The sequence below is a fragment of the Labrus mixtus genome, chromosome 5 (genome assembly GCF_963584025.1).
Source record: "Labrus mixtus chromosome 5, fLabMix1.1, whole genome shotgun sequence".
NCBI classification, from domain to species: Eukaryota; Metazoa; Chordata; class Actinopteri; order Labriformes; family Labridae; genus Labrus; species Labrus mixtus.
Genome location: NC_083616.1, coordinates 7,835,187 through 7,852,859, shown reverse-complemented (window position 1 = coordinate 7,852,859; position 17,673 = coordinate 7,835,187). Strand labels below are relative to the sequence as shown.

General features: G+C 42.3%; 3 protein-coding genes across 7 annotated transcripts in view; all 3 read right to left on the bottom strand.

Annotated features, from left to right (window-relative positions):
• Positions 1–46: 46 nt before the first annotated feature.
• On the bottom strand, positions 47–2,636 carry LOC132973910 (beta-crystallin B3-like). 2 transcript variants are annotated; one of them, XM_061037578.1, is made up of 6 exons: positions 2,482–2,636; positions 1,985–2,082; positions 1,657–1,775; positions 1,409–1,541; positions 938–1,080; positions 47–809 (listed from the first exon to the last, which is right to left on the bottom strand). In XM_061037578.1, the coding sequence occupies exons 2-6, from the start codon at positions 2,057–2,059 to the stop codon at positions 542–544; spliced, it is 738 nt and encodes a 245-aa protein (XP_060893561.1). In that variant the 5' UTR covers positions 2,060–2,082; positions 2,482–2,636; the 3' UTR covers positions 47–541. The 2 variants fall into 2 exon arrangements, with proteins under 2 accessions (XP_060893561.1, XP_060893560.1); XM_061037577.1 differs by having other exon boundaries at positions 2,392–2,569.
• Positions 2,637–3,133: 497 nt separating this feature from the next.
• Positions 3,134–17,673, bottom strand: part of si:ch73-138n13.1 (titin homolog) — a 29,058-nt gene continuing 14,518 nt past the window's right edge. For 2 of the 3 annotated variants that reach the window (XM_061037568.1, XM_061037570.1), the window contains exons 7-13: positions 8,875–8,990; positions 6,439–6,604; positions 6,129–6,270; positions 5,778–5,911; positions 5,523–5,665; positions 4,789–4,864; positions 3,134–4,667 (exon numbers count right to left, since the gene is read on the bottom strand). In XM_061037568.1, the coding sequence (XP_060893551.1) occupies positions 4,789–4,864; positions 5,523–5,665; positions 5,778–5,911; positions 6,129–6,270; positions 6,439–6,604; positions 8,875–8,990 (777 nt within the window). In that variant the 3' untranslated portion in view covers positions 3,134–4,667. Of the gene's footprint in view, positions 4,668–4,776; positions 4,865–5,522; positions 5,666–5,777; positions 5,912–6,128; positions 6,271–6,438; positions 6,605–8,874; positions 8,991–17,673 lie in introns of all 3 variants that reach the window. The other variant, XM_061037571.1, reaches the window with a different exon arrangement.
• The window catches only part of hnf1a (HNF1 homeobox a), a 51,790-nt gene continuing 45,011 nt past the window's right edge, over positions 10,895–17,673 (bottom strand). For both annotated transcript variants that reach the window (XM_061037572.1, XM_061037573.1), the window contains exon 10: positions 10,895–11,064. In XM_061037572.1, coding sequence (XP_060893555.1) covers positions 10,910–11,064 — 155 coding nt within the window. In that variant the 3' untranslated portion in view covers positions 10,895–10,909. The remainder of the gene's footprint in view (positions 11,065–17,673) is intronic.

Below are 17,673 nucleotides of genomic sequence, written 5' to 3'. Positions count from 1 at the left end.
ATCATGAGGATAGTGACCCATTAAATCCACAGTGATGACTTTGGAAGGGAATGCAGGGCACTCTTTAATAGCAAGCATTCATACAGTATGACATCACTTCCATTGCTGTTGAGCAGATGCTTATCCACATTTTCAATAAATAACTCATGTTCTCCTAAAGCTGCATGAGGCATTTTGGCTTTCTGACTAAGATGGGGAAACAAAAGCAGTTGAAGCAGCACACATGACCTGGCAGTAGAGTCAAATCTAAACACGCTTGCAGTTTATCTTGAGGGGAAAGCTTTGCCAAATGTACATTATTTCCACAAAAATGCAGGTTTTACATCTCTCTTTAATCTTTCAGTGAAAGCAATTTCCACCTTGACTCACAAGTATAACATCACCAACAAACAGGGCCAACTCCAGGTCAAACAACTTTTATTCGCCACTGAAACAAACATGGCACTCCTCACTGAGCACACGCAGCGTTTGCCGTGGTTAGGTGAATGCAGAGAGGGCAGGCACTTAGGGGGGGGAGGGGGGTACTGTGGGAGGATCCTGCTCAACTGGCTCCAGCTGTGGCAGGAGGGGCAGGAGGTGCTGGTGCAGGGTCAGGGTCTGGTCCTGGTCCTGGTCCTGGGCCAGGGTTGGGAACTGGAGCAGGGTCGGGGACTGTGAAGCAGCCCCTCTTGTGCCACTGCATGTCCCGCACACGCCGGATAGACTGGATCTGAGGAGCAGGGGCCTCCCAGTCGTTCCAGTGCTTGAAATCTCCTCGCTCGAAGATAAACTGGCGCCCCCTGTATCCGGGGTACATGTAGCCCACCCACCTGGAGGAGGGGAGCAAAGTCAAACTAGGATGCACGTCTCACAATATCTTTAATAAACTGTACTGAGACAAATCTTTTAGCACATTAAACACCGTTGAGGAAAAAGAAAGATGTAGGGAGAATCTTACGTTCCGTTTAGAGCCTTGATACTCGCTACACGATCCTGAAAACCGTGACCCCACAAAGAGGGCACATCATCATCCACAATCTCCATCTTCTTACCAGTGAATCCAGGGTTTTCAAACAGGTGTAGCTTGTGGTCAGCACCGTCCTATAGAGGAGGAAACAGACACATGGATTGTTCCAAGCTCTTCCAAAATATGTCCAGCAGATGCTGAATACACTGATGAAAGTGTGTAGGGCTCGAAAGCTCATATTGGAAACTTTTTTGTTGAAAATTATTTTGTCTTGTAGTTTGGCATGTAGAGCTATTTTTATACCCTGGAGTATACTTTTTTATAATCTCTTTTTGCTTTTCTCAATCTCACTACTATGACTTTACTCTGCGGCTATATTGGCTGTACCACATTCATGCAAATGGAGCTGCAAGTTCATCTTGTTTGCAGTGTCAGGTTTTTGCATTCAAACCAGTCACCCACCACTTTGAGAGGTTTGAGAGACAAGAGAGAGTAGCTGTTCTGACTGTTGGTCCAGGTGTCCCAGCGTGGATATTCCCCCTTCTCCAGAATAAACTGCTCCCCTGTGAAACCGTGCCGGTCATAACCCGCCCAGCTGAGAGAGAGAGAGAGAGAGAGAGAAAAAAACAAGGAGAACACAGGCGGAAATATGAGGGAAAAGAGCTTCTTGTAACGTGCACATTTCAGAGAGTGAATTGGGCGTTACTCACGGTCCAGACTCCACTATCACAGATCCGACTTTATCCAGTCCCTTCTCCAACACATCTTTACACTCTGCGGTAAACTCCGCCTTGCAACCCTGGAAGTTCTCGAACTCAAACACTACCACCTGGATCAGAGAGAGGGGGAAATAAAGGAGATATCATATTCTTCAGCAGGATACATAAAGTGAAAATACAGACACAAAAGAGCAATGAAACCTGACCATAGAATAAATCAAAATACTGCAGTATCTCTTACAAAACCTTAGTTTTGTATGTGGTGTTCATGTGAGACTGGGAGTAACCCTTCTCTGCATATAGGTGGTGGTTCACGTACCTTGTATGTGGCTCCAGCTCCACCCTGGCTCTTGCCTGCTGCCAGCTGCTCCGGGGCACTCTGCTGCTCTGACATCCTCCCGATCCACTGCTCCTCCACTTCATGGCAGCAGCACACACAGACAGAACAGCATCCACCATGCATGCAGGTGTGGTTCAAGCACACATGGGGAGAGATAGGTGCAAAAGGGGGAAGCTCAATGTCACTTTTACAATTAATATCTCATCCCTAAATGAAGAATTTTTTAAATGTGACTGTAACATCAGTAGCAATAGTTGCTGACGGATTCTGTACAATTTTATTTTCCATTCACTAAATATGATGGAAAAAAATAAAACTTTTCACTTTAACTCTAAACTCATGTGTTTTATCACACGCCAATGAAATTATACAAAAATCCTCCAAACCTGTGTCTTCAATTGCTGCCGCACCTTCTAACTCCATTGCATCTGTGTTATTACACGTGGTTACTGATGTGTCCAGAGTGAGGACTTTACCTGGGTTTTGCCTGCTAAGAAGTGGTAGAGTCCCTCTGGTTCACTGCCACTTGGTGTTTGGTGGGGTCGAGCCATTAGAGGGCAGGGACAGGGGGGTATTTATGGTTTATTTCTGGCCACAACAGCAGAAAACGGCGAGCTGTTGATACAGCAAGTCTGTCGCTCACATTGTGTCCGTAACGCTGCCTCTCAATAGGCAGCTGTGTTGGCACACGCTGCCCTGCCTGTCCGCCCTGCTGCCAGCGAGCACTGTGTGCGGGCACGGGGAGAGGGAGCCAAGAGGATTCAGCAAACAGCCCTGCTCAGCACAAACATACACTCCCGCAGACTATACCCAGTCTCAACCACAGAACAGTTCCTCACAGCTATCTCGCATACATGGTTAAAATAATCAGCTAGAACAAAAGCTGTGTGAAGCTAAATTTCAGCAGAGGAATCTGTAAAATTCCCAGATTTAATTTTTTACACGCCTTGCTTGACTGTTACAACTTTTAGCAAGTCATTTAATTTGAAAAAAGGACTGAGCTTGATTTAAGCTTTCCTTGAAGAGCACTAAAGAGTATCTAATAAACACACAGGAAATGAAGAAAATGTATCACTTCTTTGTCAACACAATTAAACTTTGCCAAAGAAATTCGAGACAGACGTGTAGTTCATTTTAATAAGAATTTATTTTTCGCTTTAGGACACTGGCCAATACAACACAGTGCAATATACATCTTTACTTTCAAATAAAAAAAAAAAGACCAAGGGCATAAAAAATAAACCCTCAACTTGAATGACAAAAGCAAAACATCATGTACATATAAACCGGGGACAATCAATCCATTAACACATTCACTTGCATTGCATGAGCACTCCCTCTATACAGGAGACGAGACGCGGCCGACAAGATGGGGCAGAGGTCAGTACTGAAGTGCATCAAGTTACAAAGTGCTTTAGAGAAGAGCCGAGTGAGAGGGGGATGGCCAACAGGAAGATTACAGAGAAGCTGGTGCAAATGTTTCAATGTTTTTGGAGTGTTTTTAGAGATTAGAGTCATATTAACAATGTAGCAAACAAACCATCCATACAGTGGAAGTGTGAGCCAAGGCCCTGACACTCTGAGCCGGTCAGTTGGAGCAGTGCCCGGTTTGACAGCAAAGATTGTGCATGCACATAAAGGGAACACAAAAGAGGGGGATTGCACATTTGTTTGAAAAAACATAATGATTGAGGAGTGTGTGAGGCCTACCAAGTGAAAGTATGGCTTCTAATGAAAACTTCCAGCTACATAATTCTACCTATCATTCATTGAGACAGGCTGATTAGTGTTTTTTTTTTATAAAAGATCTGAAAGAGTTTTTTGTGCTGATAAGGAGTGTGCATGATTGACAGTTGCAAAGTCGCTTGGCCAAAAGTCCTCTGGTCCTCGTCCAGAACAACAAAACGATATTCAAACAAAAAGATATAGAATACGCTGCTGTGACACCGCTAAAGTAGTGGAGTGTGTGAAGGTAAACCTTTCAAAACTAGCTCTCTGTCTCATTTAAATCAATGATAATACAAATATAACATCTCCTGATTACAGATATAACATGATGTACGCTTTTGCTGACGATCAAGCCAGCAGTGATTTGTTCTCTATGTTCAAGAAGGAAAATAGTTAGTGTCTGAAATGTTATCCTATGGCAATGCTTGTGTAACTCCCATCAACAACTCCCACTGTCTGCTAACACGCAAACGACTTGTAATGACGCTAAATACAGACATATTGTAAGGGCTGGATTTTACTCCAGCATGTGAGGAAGCACGTCCACGATAAAGAGGCATCATGGTCCCACAAGTAAACCTTTTCCTGAAATGTGTCCTGACAGGAAGTGACTGCTCTGTCTCACACTTCTCCTGGTCCCAATAAAGTGTTTGTGTGAACTTCCTCCTGGTGCAGGAGAGCGTCCACTGCTTCAAGCATGAAATGGATAAAGCGCAGCAGCTTTGATGTTTTTCTGCCTCCTTGCTTGTTTGTTTTCCCATAAGATAAAGACTCTCCATAAAAAAAGGCACCATGCACATTTATCCACCCAGACAGGAGGAGAACAAAAATCAAAAAAAAGAAAAATATACATCAGCAGCTGTTGATCCACCTCTCCTCTTCTGTGGGTCGAACATTAAGGCTTCTGTTTCATAGATTTATCTGTTAAGGCAACCTTGAGGGGGGAAATGAGAGGAGAACAGCTGTCAGAAATGCAAATACATACAAGCTGCTCTGGTCTGTGTTGTTCTTGTTTTTCTACACACACTCAGCGATGATCTCACCTCATTACTTACTTAGCTCTCATTTTCATACTGACTCAAGCGCTTCTTGGACTTCAGCTCTTTTAACCACTGGGGTGATTCCTCCTCACTGAACAGATGAGAGGACAGACAACATTACTACGCTGAAATTGAGTGCAGGGACAAACAGGAACATTATGTGCTAAAAATGTCCTGTTTCCCAAGAAAATCACACCCTGTCCACATTGTGTATTTCATAGTTCACGCTACTGCAGCTCCTCTAAATAGGACACACTTTGAATGCAGTGTGCATACGACTGGGACGTCCTTCTTTTTCATAGCATTGCACCATTCATTTTGATCCTCTTGTTCACACTGTCTGTCTTACTCAATGTAAATTAAGAGTTTAAAACTCATAAACAATAATAAAAAAATGTTTTCTCCTAAGACTTTCCAAGTTTACTCATTTTGATAGCAGACCCTGAATGTAAATTTTATCACTCTTCATGTATCCATTACATGGAACATTTATTCTCTAGGAAATTCCTCTCTCTTTGTTTGGCTCAGTCTATGTGACAAATATTCCCCTGTGCAGAGGATTGTTGGTCAGAATACCCAAAAGGCATGCTAGCTTTCACACTAGAAAATGAAAAATATGTAATCAGACATTCTGGTATTATCGGCCCATTATATTTACCATACATTGTTTTAGAACATCCTTTATCTTTTCTGGCATACAAAGGAGGTATGGACACTTTAAACAGTTCCCTGTAAGCCATGATGCATACCCATTTTCTTTTCCACCAGGTGGGGGCAGTACCCGTGCCGCCCTGGGGAGGAATGGGGACTTCGGAGAGCGAGAAACCTGGGGAGGAGAAGGAGCAGGTCCATCTGTTTGATTGTCAGAGTCGCCTCTTTTCCTCAGCTGGGCCTGAAGAAGGAGAGGGGCACATTAAGAAAGACTAAAATACAGTACTGTACAGCACAATGAGCTGCAACAACACTGATTAAAACATGTTTGGTGATGAATCAGTTAGGCTCACCTTTAAAACTGAAGGGTCCATCCCAGGAAACATGGCGATCCGCTGAGGCTGAGAGGCGATGGCAGAGGTGGCGTCAGCTCTTCTGGTCGGCTCCTCAGAGTCTGATTCCTCGTCTTTCACCTCCACCTTTGGCTCTGCCACAGGAGGACACACATTACTGTCATATGCCAAGATACATTGTCATCACTTTAGACAGATAATCGATGGGGTTTAGATACACCTTTTGTCCTCCATTTCTAAGATCATTACATTTAGACAGAATCTCTTTCAAACACTTCTTTGGTTTACACAGAACAAGAGCTCTTCTAAATATGAAGGGGTTGCCTGCCTCTTAACGGGTTCATTGCTAACCTGTGGAGTCTCGGTAAAGCCAGTCCTCTGCCGGTGCAGCACTCTGAGGGGACGTTCTGGTGGGACGTGACCGTGGGGCTCGTTTCTTCCCCAGGTGGGCTCTGGAGCGGAGAGCACTGGTGTCCAGAAGAGCGACTGGCGCCTGGAAATTCAAACACGCAGAGGCAAAAACACATCAGCCAAGATGTAAACATGAAGGTATAATTGAGGGCATATTTGTTTATAAACTGTGAAAAGAACCAGTTATTTAACAGTTTTGATGATGCAAAGTTGACAGAACTGAGCTGTGGTTCACTCAGCCTACACTTACATCTGGAAAAGAAAACGGCTGGCTCTCTGCAGAGGACGAAGGAGGGAGGCTGTCCACAGCGTCAGTATCATACAGTGGGGAGGGATCTCCTGGTGTGTCGGGGGGCGTGGGCTTCCTTGGTGAAGGGCTTAGAGTGCTCTCTGAACTGGGCGTGGCTGGAGTGAGACTGAAAAAGAGGAAAGAGAGATTTGTGAACACCTCTTCAGAGTGTTGTTGTAACCACAGCTTTAATCAGACGGATCCTGAGTCATATATTCCTTAAGTTTTTGTTGAGACTGGGATGCCATGATTAACATGATAAATAAACTACAAGATTCTTACAGTAACTATAACTGGATAAACAATTATTACCATCCATTCTCATCAGTGTTGGTGAATTGTGTGATACTATTTTCTGACCACAGGGGGTCACTGACAGATTGTACTGTAACCACGGACAGAGAGCAGCAATCTGTCCATTTAGCCAGTGTTAGTTAAACTTTTTATCACAATCAACACTTTACAAAAAGGTACTGAAAACTAGAGATGCACGATCCACTTTTTTTCAGTTCCGATCCGATTCTGATACATATGATATTTTTTTTAATCTTAATTAATAGTGTTATTGTTGTTGGTATTATATGTGAGGCTACACAAAGCTGTAGTAAACCTGTCATTGCATTGTCCTGGCTTCCCAAACAAACAGGAAGCAGCAACAACTGTAAGGTTTTCAAATTAAATGTTTTAAACTTAAGTGTAAGAATTGTACTTTTGATCACATAGAAGGAGCTGATCCATCTCGTCTGATGGTCGTGATCACGATTTGTGGGCACTTCTTGCAGTTCAGTCTGAATGTCTTCAAGGTGGGACTGTGTGAGTTGAGAAGGTTTAAAGTGCCCAAAGATCTTTCTTGATCTTTGTCAAGATATGTAAATATCGGACCAGAGTATCCGCTTGTCATTGACTTCAATTGTGCATTAGATCGGAGCGGTCCCATCTCTACTAAAAACCACAAGTAGTCCTAAATGTATCTGGTTACAACATGAGCTCTCTGCGGCGTAGCGGTATCACCATTTTTAGTCTGTGGATCCATGGGTAAACAATGTTTGTTTACAGGATGTTTACAGGATGTTTAATGCATGTTTGGATTTAGTCTTTTCAAACGGTTTTTAATCCTAACATTCGTGTTAGTATTTAAATAATTCTGATGTACATACTTCTTATCAGTGCATCTACAATAGAAGTAGGATCTGAGTATAGATCTGAGGTCTGATAATTTAAACTGTTTGATATTTTCACATTGAGGGGAAAGTACAAAGATTTAAATGGGTCCCTGTAAACTTGCATCTGACACTTCCCAGTGCAGCATTACATTTATAGTCTAATTTTCTGCACAACTTAATGTTTAAAATTGTTAAAATATATATGTATTTAAAAATAATCTGATTATGTTTACTTAAAAAAACTATTAGTCATAGTAATAAAATATTTTGAACATGAATCTCTGCACCGTCACTGAAAGTCAGCTGTAGTTCCCCTGAAGATGGAGATGTTTACACATTGCATGTGTTATTCATTATAAAGGTAATTATCTGTTCTGTGCTGGGTCAAAACTCATTCATCCTGTAGTGCTGCTTTAACACTTGTGTTTCTCCTATCTACCAGTGAACATGTCCTAATCTAACTGTACAGAGACAGGAACATGGTCACTCTGCTAGAGCTCCAGATATTCTAAAACACGTAAAAAGGATAACGATTACCTCATTCAATCATCTATAACAAAAATTTCCTGTTACAGATTTGTCCTGTTGTGCCCTCTTTCACTTTTTTAAAAAGTTCCACTGGAAAACAAGAACCGGTCTGTTTTGGGGGTCTCCCAGAGAGACGAGGTTTAAACTGTCTTCCTGCATGATGCTTTACATCGCGTCCACAACATACGGTTTCTGTGCAGCTTTGTAGTGCCATTTGTTTTAGCCATGTGGAGTTTGCACTTCTACAGGCTACAGTGAGGAAGCTGAGCTCTGAGCCTAAAGTGAAAGTTGTGAAGTTGTGAAGTACAGACCTAGTCGCATTGCCCACCTCCGCTTGTTATTGACTTTAGTTGAGGAGTCTTTCAAACAAAAGAGCACTCCACCAGATTTATGTTCTGAACTATATACCACAGTTTTCTGTAGAAGCATGATTATAATGAAGGAGAAAAGATGTTAAAAAAAAGTGGCACCGCCATCCTGGTCTGCATCGCCATGTATCCCGTCGCAACTTCTACCCACAAGAAATTGGGGGGATTTTCAATCCTGTCAGGTTGAGTGCAATGTGTGATGGTGGCCGCAGCACTCACAGTAAAGACAATGTGTATCAGCATCTTATACTGTTACATTGGACGCATCAGTATATAGGATGCATCCAACCTTTTATATGAAAAATAGAGAAAAGTAAACACTCTGAATGAATATTTACCTGTCGTCAGTGCGCAGTCCCGTCTCCCAGGTCCCATACTGACTGTCAGTCTCACGGACTGGTGTTTCTGAGTCAATCTCCTCCTCCTCACCATCAACGCTTTGCTTCTGCTGCTCCTAAACGCAACACAGAGAGATGAAATAGTTAGTGAATGAGGGGGAATAAAGTTATTAAACAGGCTGGTAATAGAGGCTTTACATATGAAATCCAGTTAAGATTTATAAATATTGTGAAAAGACTGTTTATCTTTGGTGAACCAGGTTTAAATGTCTTTGCTGGTGATATAAATTCAAACTGACAAGTACAGTGACCCATGATCTTGAACAGTATAATAAAGTAGAGAAAGTAGAGCTGCATCCTGTGGCTCCTGAGCAGCTCCAGTGCTACAGTGAGACAAATAATGAAAGGTGAAGGGATGAGTTAATGGAGAGTGGGTACAAAGTAGGAGATGGGTTGGTGGGTGATGGAGTGTGTGTTTGCTGTCTACTGAACCATGCCTCTTTTAATGAGGCTGGTACAGAGGACATACTGTATCAAAGCCACACAGGGCTAACAGAAGAACGCCTGCGCATGAACCGACAACCCTGGCCTATATAGAAAAAAAACAATAGAAAGTCCTTCTGTCCTCTGATGTTGCCTGAGGGGTGGACACAGAAATGTGATACACCTGGCTCTGTAATTGCCCAGGTTCACTAGTGACGTTGATATGAGCAGCGACATTAGATCACAGCTCTCATTCTCAGAGGTTTGTGAAAGCTGTCCTTGTTTTCTTTGTGCACATGAGAGCACAGACACAACAGTACAACAAAAGAGCCGGAAAGGGATCGTGAGCTTTTGAGGTTGAGTGTAAATTTGAATTGAAGGAGCAAATCGTTGTTGGAGAGAGTGAGAAGACCAAAAAAGTTCAGGATGTCATTCATCAGCAAAGCCTTTTCCTGACAGGTAAAAAAGAGAACAGAGAAGAGAATGACATCCAACACCGTGCTCCCTGCATCTGACTAAGCCCTTGTTCTAAAGTTTATCCTCTCCTCAAGGATTTACAGCGCTTACACTTTTCAACTTGACATCACAGGGTCACACCTCTTACCCTAAAATACACACACTTCAGAGCCCCCTTCAACGGACAGCAATGAACAACAAACCTCCAGTCTAAATCTGACTGTAGGTCTAACCTGCAGACACAAGAACCCGACACTCTACTCAGCTGGTGGGTTCTTACACAGACAGCTAATTGAGAAAAAGAAAATGTAATAAAGTAATAATCACAGACCCTAGTTGAAATCAAATCATCGTTTTCTCTAGACATTTTCTCAAAGCATCTCAAAGTCCAGGTGATGCCTTTAAATAAATAAATAATATGTTCAGTCAGTTGAAAACTCAAATATGTTTTCAGTTTAGTATTTAATAGAACAGAAGCCCACCCCCCAAAAAAACTAAAAAATCTCTATACTTGAGTGGCTTGAAAAACTGTGACTGTTGATAAATTATACCATTAATCAAAAATCAATCTAATACATCATGTTCTGTCAAATCAATCAAGAATTAGTCAACTAATTGTTGTAGCACTAAAGAACCTAACCAATAGAAACACAAGTTGAACCATTTACTTCAGTATGGAAACAAGAACTATATAAATAGTGCATCTAATGCACAGAAGCCATAATGATCCTTTCGTTCACAACATGTACAATGGATTGTGGCCAAGATGTAGATTGAATTATGTATTAGGGCTTCTTACAACGATAAAGGCCTTGGTATGCGTTTTAATCAGGGCTTATTGGATTTTCTTCCAGCAGGCATGCTTGAAAAGAACTATAGTGGGGAAAAAAAGAGCTCTTGTGCTTACATTGTTTAAATAACCTGCGATAAAATATCTAAGGTTTTTTCTATGCACATTCAAGGCTTATTTCTGTCAAAGTTAGTTCACACATTTTTTTTTTATTAAATCGACTTTAGTTTGCAGTTCCACTTCACGAAGATAATCCATCCACCCGACAAGTGTGACATATCAACATGCTGATTCAACAGAATGATTTTAACACAGGTGGGCCTTAGCTAAGTCACAAGAGGAGACGACCCTAAAATATGTGGGTTTTATCACACAACATAATGTCCCAGATGTGCAGCTGGCTGGTCTCATGTAAACTTGAAGGGGAGGATGCCAAATGTGGAGGTCCTGTGCTGGCACAGTTACACACAGTCTGCAGTTGTACGGACAAAAGGATTCATTTATAAGTTGTAGACACAACATTGAAGACTTAGTATGGTAGTGAACTAATCATCTAACTTACAGGCAACAACTCTAGTGGACATTCCTTGATGTGATGATAGTAGGATACTTGAAGGCAAGCTCAGATTATTTACAGGTTATTATCACGGAAGCTTGTAAAACCCAAACATAGTATTCAGGACTGCACTAGAAAGAATCATGGCGCTGTGAAATCCTCAGTTCAGTTCCAGATGGAGAGCTTGGTATTACTTCACATCTCTGTCTTCTTCCTGCCAGAGTAAACTGCTATCACTGCTGTCAAAATGCCAAAAAATCTTATAAGCTGGCCTCATTCAGGGGATACAAATTCCTATCCTGTGTGCGTCGGCATCATTCAAACTTAAACACACCCAGAACACACCCTCACCTGATCAGCATACAGAGCAAACTCTAACTCTGCTGGAACATGTTGAAGAAAGGCGCCATTATACAGCAGCTTAAAGAAAAAGATTTAGGGAAGGTTAAAGAACAGCAGGGAGCTTTTAACAGCCTCCGTGCTGAACTTTTTCTGTGCTGTCTTTGAACACTGCTATATCAGTCCGGTTTATAAGCCTTTAAAATAACAACAATTAAAAACAACAACAATCTTAAGGCATTAAAACTTTCAGACTGGTCTGCCAGCCACAGGTGAAGGCTCTGATATCAACAACACACTTGGAGAATATGGTCCATGAAGGAGGCTAATGAACCAACAGGTCCAGTCGCATTGATTTATAGCTGTCAGGAGGAAGCCTTTTCCCTAATAACATTAGCAATAGCCAGCTTGCTCAAGACAGGAAGGGTGTGTCTGAGGGAAACAACATAACAAAGAGCGGATGAATGGAAGGATAAAGGAGAGAAAGGGCTGATCACTAAGCGGAGCTGAGTGACAATCTGAGGAGGAAGTGGCTGGGACAAGGTCTTGGAAACTTCAACTTGATAACGCACTGTTCCAAGAGTAACAAGCATAAATTGACACACACAGACACACACACACACACACACACACACACACACACACACACACACACACACACACACACACACACACACACACACACACACACACACACACACACACACACACACACACACACACACACACACACACACACACACACACACACACACACACACACACACACACACACACACACACACACACACACACACACACACACACACACACACACACACACACACACACACACACACACACACACACACACACACACACACACACACAGCGGAGAGATAGTGTCCGATGGTTTGCTGGAACCTCCACAGTAAAAGAGAAAGTGACTAATTGCATTGCTCACATAGCAGAAGGGCTTTGCTATAAAGCACCTAACATATGGTGTTACATCAGAGCTAAATACACAGACTGAGCTACTACTGCAGGTATAACAGTTTATTTATATGAACACAACATCCAAGTCACAAGCTTATAAACCAATTACAGAACTGTGGAAGAATGTGTGTGCATCCAGGCTGGTGCTATGAGCTCATCCAGGTTATTGAAAATGGGATCTGACATGACCATCTCAAATACTGAGAGACTATTATAAGCCATAAAAACATATTCACTCACAACATTATAGTTGCGGCAAGTCACCACTCCCCATTCCCTACTCATCTGCTTCAATCAATCTGACCAGGGTGGAGTGGGAAAATATGCTCTGCGTGCACTCGTGTACACAGCAGTAATCAATATCAATATCCTGCACATATTCAGAACAACAGCTCCCACGAGCACTAATCTCATGTCAACAAATGGGTATGCTGGCCGCATGTCAGGGGGGGTTTAAGATTAAGACGAACCCTTCCCGACGAACTCTGCTGGGCTGCAAACCCAGCAGTGCTGTGTTATTCTTTCATTACATAAGTGGTTCATACAGACAACGGCTTACAAAGCAGCAAGTAAGAAAAGACAGAAAGAATGTAAAAAACCTGACTGGCATTAAGAAGTGAACTCAGACAGCACAGGACCTGACTTAAAGGATCAATTCCTTTTCTTAGTCTTTTTAAAGGTATACTATGAAAAGTCAGTGTTACTGTGTAATTGTTGTTCTGGATCTAGATTTTTTATTACATCTTATTGATTTTTATTTAAATTCATGTACTATGTCATTGCGTCACAGGTCCAGAATATGAAAGAAATGGCTCTGATTGGTTTAGCTTGCAATGCTCTTTGAATGTTAAAATCTTTATTGTCAGGAGTTATCAATGTTACAAATCAACATGCTTTCTGCAGGTCTTAGAGCTATAAAAAAATATAGTTACTAAGTTTAAGATATAATACTTCTTAAATTACAGAATTTGGTGGTTTCCATGTGTTTACTTCTTGTTTTCATAACTCACGACACCAGACAGGGCATTTTGCAGCCTAGTGGGCATGAAAAGTTAGCTGGTTATATTTTACCCACCTATAATAAGAAACAAACACCATGTCTGAGTGCAACACTATTTGAGATTGTGAGTGACTGTTGCATAGTACATGTCAATATAAATCTCTATAAAACTGGAATAGCTATAAGAGACTGAGATCTGAGTGAAAATTCAAGCAAGGTCATTGGTGTGGCAACAGTTAACTCACAAGACAAAAGCAATTTCAAAATATCAAGATAAGACAAGAAAAACTGCTCAGCTGGATTCCTGGTCTTGCTGTCACTTGGTTCCAGGCTCATGCAAAAAATACACAAATTATGTACTCAAAACATTCATCACTTTTATCAGCCAAACACACCTCCTTGTTTACATTATTCTGCAATGATGAAAACCAAAGCTCGAGTAACATCATGCAAAAACGATTTTGTTATTGTGACTTTTCACCCCTACAGTTTAACAGTGTAATTCAACCTCTTGACAAATATTTAAACCCCAGTCTGAGTAAAGTCCCTCATGTCTGTCCCTTCACTGGGACACTCTCTGTTTCTCTTTCAGTTTTCTGTCAGGAAGCCAAGTCAAAAAGTGTTTACACACCTCTAAGGGGAGATTGTCTCAGCTCAACCTAAGTTACAGCTAAGTGGAAAAGAAAGTGGGGCTTTCTCCCTGGTTAAAATTGTATATCTATGGTGCTGAATCGCCTAGCGGTTATGTTGTGCACCATGTACAGACACTATAGACCTTGTCGCAGGGGCCAGGGGTTCGAATCCAACTAGGCCTTTTGCTGCATTTCATCCCTCACTCTCTCCTCCTAACATTTCCAGTTCCAGCTGAAGGATATATAGGATCGGACAGCTGAAGAGTGACAGGATTTCTGGGGAAGAGAGAGGGGAGATGACATGCACCAAATTGTTGCTGATCTGGAGACGGATGAATCACCAGTGCGACGTAGGCTGCAGCCACTGAACATGAGGTGCCTGCTCTACCAACTAAGCTAAACCAGCGCCCCATCAGTATGATTTTGAAGATGTTACATGGAGGATAAATGTTTGCATTTTGCTTTAATGTAAACAAAAACCAAACACTCAATGGTGGGGTGCACACACATATGAGCCAGATTAGAAAGTTCTGATAAGATAAAAACTGTATCTGTTAAAAAGGCAGGTAGTACACATTTCCCCCTCGTACTCATAATCTTAATAGACAGAACCAGTCCACATTTCTACACCGTCCGTTCCCCTTAACCCATTTCCTTTCTACTCACAAACTGTGGATCTAAACCAACCATTATAGCCCTCTTACTGTCATTCATCCACACTGGCCCAGTGAGGACCTCAATCACAGTTGGTGATGTCTAAACCAAGTAAGACAACTAAGGCCTGGCACACACACTAAAACGATTTTGATAATGTGCGAGACCCCAGACATGACGACAAATCACAACATATTAACAGTTCAGTTCTTGTAGTATGTGGTGTGCAACGAGAAGACCAACTCAGCACACCACACACTAACTGATTCATTAACAAACAACCAGTGTCTTGACTATCAACACGTGTAATCTCGCGCAGTCAAACGTGACTTAAGAGTAAACAAACATGATGTTCAAGCTAAATGTGGCTAGCTGTTAGATGGTACATCCAAAACATTTTGGTCCAACTTCTTTCCTTGTCAGTTGGATCGTGGTTTGTTTTTCAGGACACGTTGTAAAAACACTCGTGTTGTTGCCACAAATCAACAAGTTGGTCGTAAATTTTTGAAATCCATCTAACTTTATGCTTCGGGGTTGCTGTTGTCGCCATGGTGATGTTTGTTGTGCTTCCTACTTCAGTCAGCTTGCTTCCCTATAGGCTATTGTTTCATTCCACGTGACAATTCACAGAGTCCGTGCTCGGCCGTCCCTGGAGTTATCACAACACAACAGGATTTATAATCGTAAATATTGAACATGTTTAATATTCACGATTTCAGATCAAGGCGGTTAAAATCAATCTTAAGACACATCAGACCACAGGAGAATCTGGCAAGGTCATCTTTGGATCCATCAGATAGTCAGGCCTTTGCCGACTTTGGTCAGAAGAGGGGGGGGGGGGGGGATCTAGCCCAAAATCAGGCCGATTATCTTGTAGTGTGTACCCCCCTTAACACAACTGACAGCCTCACATACACCATTAAAATAATATACCCCTTATGTTTAGTTTGTGTGACTCAGGAGGTGTGGCTTGGCAAATCAGCAAACAGTAACCTATAGATAGGATCAACCTTACTGCAAGGTATCCCTTCATGAATTTCAAAACATGTCCTTTACATAGATAACATACCTGGTTAGATGGCAGGCTGGAGATGAGTGATAGGAAGGCAAATATTTAAGTATTTGTGTCCTTTGGGACTTAAGCAATACAAACAGTATACTACAATACATAATTGCAAGCCAGTTTCTATTTCTGTTGTTAGCGCTTGAGTCTATTTTCAGAACTAAAATCACAAATGGTAGGGGACATGATGACTTGGAGAACCAGTATAACAACAGCTTTGCTACACAAAGACAGAGACAAAGCAAGGTCTAAATTGTGCCAAGGACAAGATGGAAAACTGATGAAAGCAGAAAGAGATCGATGGGAAGCCCCAGGCAGACAGATGGATAAGTTCTTGACATGTTTGGCTGGATACCAAATAGTTGACGAAGGAGCAGCTGTTAGGACGGTGACATTATAGAAGCGTATGGACATCTCTGCAAAATGACTTGAATTCCATGTGTGCTTTATTTAACATGAACAGATGTTTAAGTTATGCTGCTGAGAATAAAGTCGCAGTGAACAACGACTACTGCTTATTTAAAGTCATGAACCACATAAGTGTCTGACCTTCTTGTGATTATGGTCTGTTGGCCGGTTTTAGCTGCAAAAGACGGTACCTGAGCTTCCCTGCTGTGTAATTGTAAGTTAAATGTTTGTGTTGTCTTACAGCAGTGGGAGTGTTGGGTGCGGTGCGTCTGCGTAAGGACAGACGTTGCTGGCTGCGCAGTGAGAACCTGCGGATAGACTCCCTGCTGCGGGAAGCCAGCGAGCGCAGGGAGTTGGTTCTCTTGAAGTCCCCGGTCCCGTCCTCTCCCCTAGCCGATAAGAGGCTGAATGCCCCATGAAGGGAGCGCCGGACATTTCCCACCCATCCTGACACCTGGGATTGGGCCACTGACAGCTTGTCCCCAAGATACTCCATCACAAACAATTACTGGGAAGAACAGCTGAGTCAGAGTTGAGCCCGATCACTGAGCTGTGACTCTTATTATTCCAGTGACAGGGAACCATTAGAGTCTGGTGATGCTGAAGAGTTAGTGGTCCAGGAACAATGTCGTAGGTGTTTGCTGCGTTGCAATGCTGGGTCAATACTGCAGCAGTGATGAAGGTGACAGAGAGAACAACAACACAACTCAGCCAGTCCGATGTAGGGTTGTTTGTGTTGCTTCTGTTTACAGCACTGCAGCACAGATACAGGACAGAGTCTCTACTTCGTTTCTGAATGGCCCCGTCTGCAGTGCAATCCCACTGGAGCCGTCAGGACTCTTTTTCAAGTCATCACTGTCAAGGCTCCAGGCTGTCGGCATGAAGTGAATTGTGAAGCTTTCTTATGTCTATTTCGATGCACACAAGATACTCTCGCTATGAGATGCTTAGCACACCAAACCAAGTTGGCATATAAAGGTTATGTAAGGGCAGCACTGACTATTAGTAATGCAGGGCACTACTCACTTTGACAGCCTGAATAACTACTGCGCTATCTACCAACAGGTTTCTCTGCCATGTTTCTCTGGCTTCAAGTGCACAAAGTACAAAAAACTACTCAGGTACAGAAGTGAGAAGCTGTAATAACTAAATCGCATCCTCAACATGCCACTTAGGTTTGGCACAACATTCAATCATCTAGTTCCATCATAAAGATCTACACTGCTTGTAGTAATGCGCATATAAACTCTGACATTTGTGCAGATCAGGCTCAATTACAGCCAACTTGACAGATCTCGGAGAGCCGACGATGATATGTTTCCTCCAAAACAAGGACCAGGTTAAAAGTTAAACAATCTGTCCATCACAAAAGGCTCAATTCCTGTGTTGCCTGATACTGTGCTACCTTCTAGCAAAAAGCTGCGATGTGAAGTGGTGCAGGAC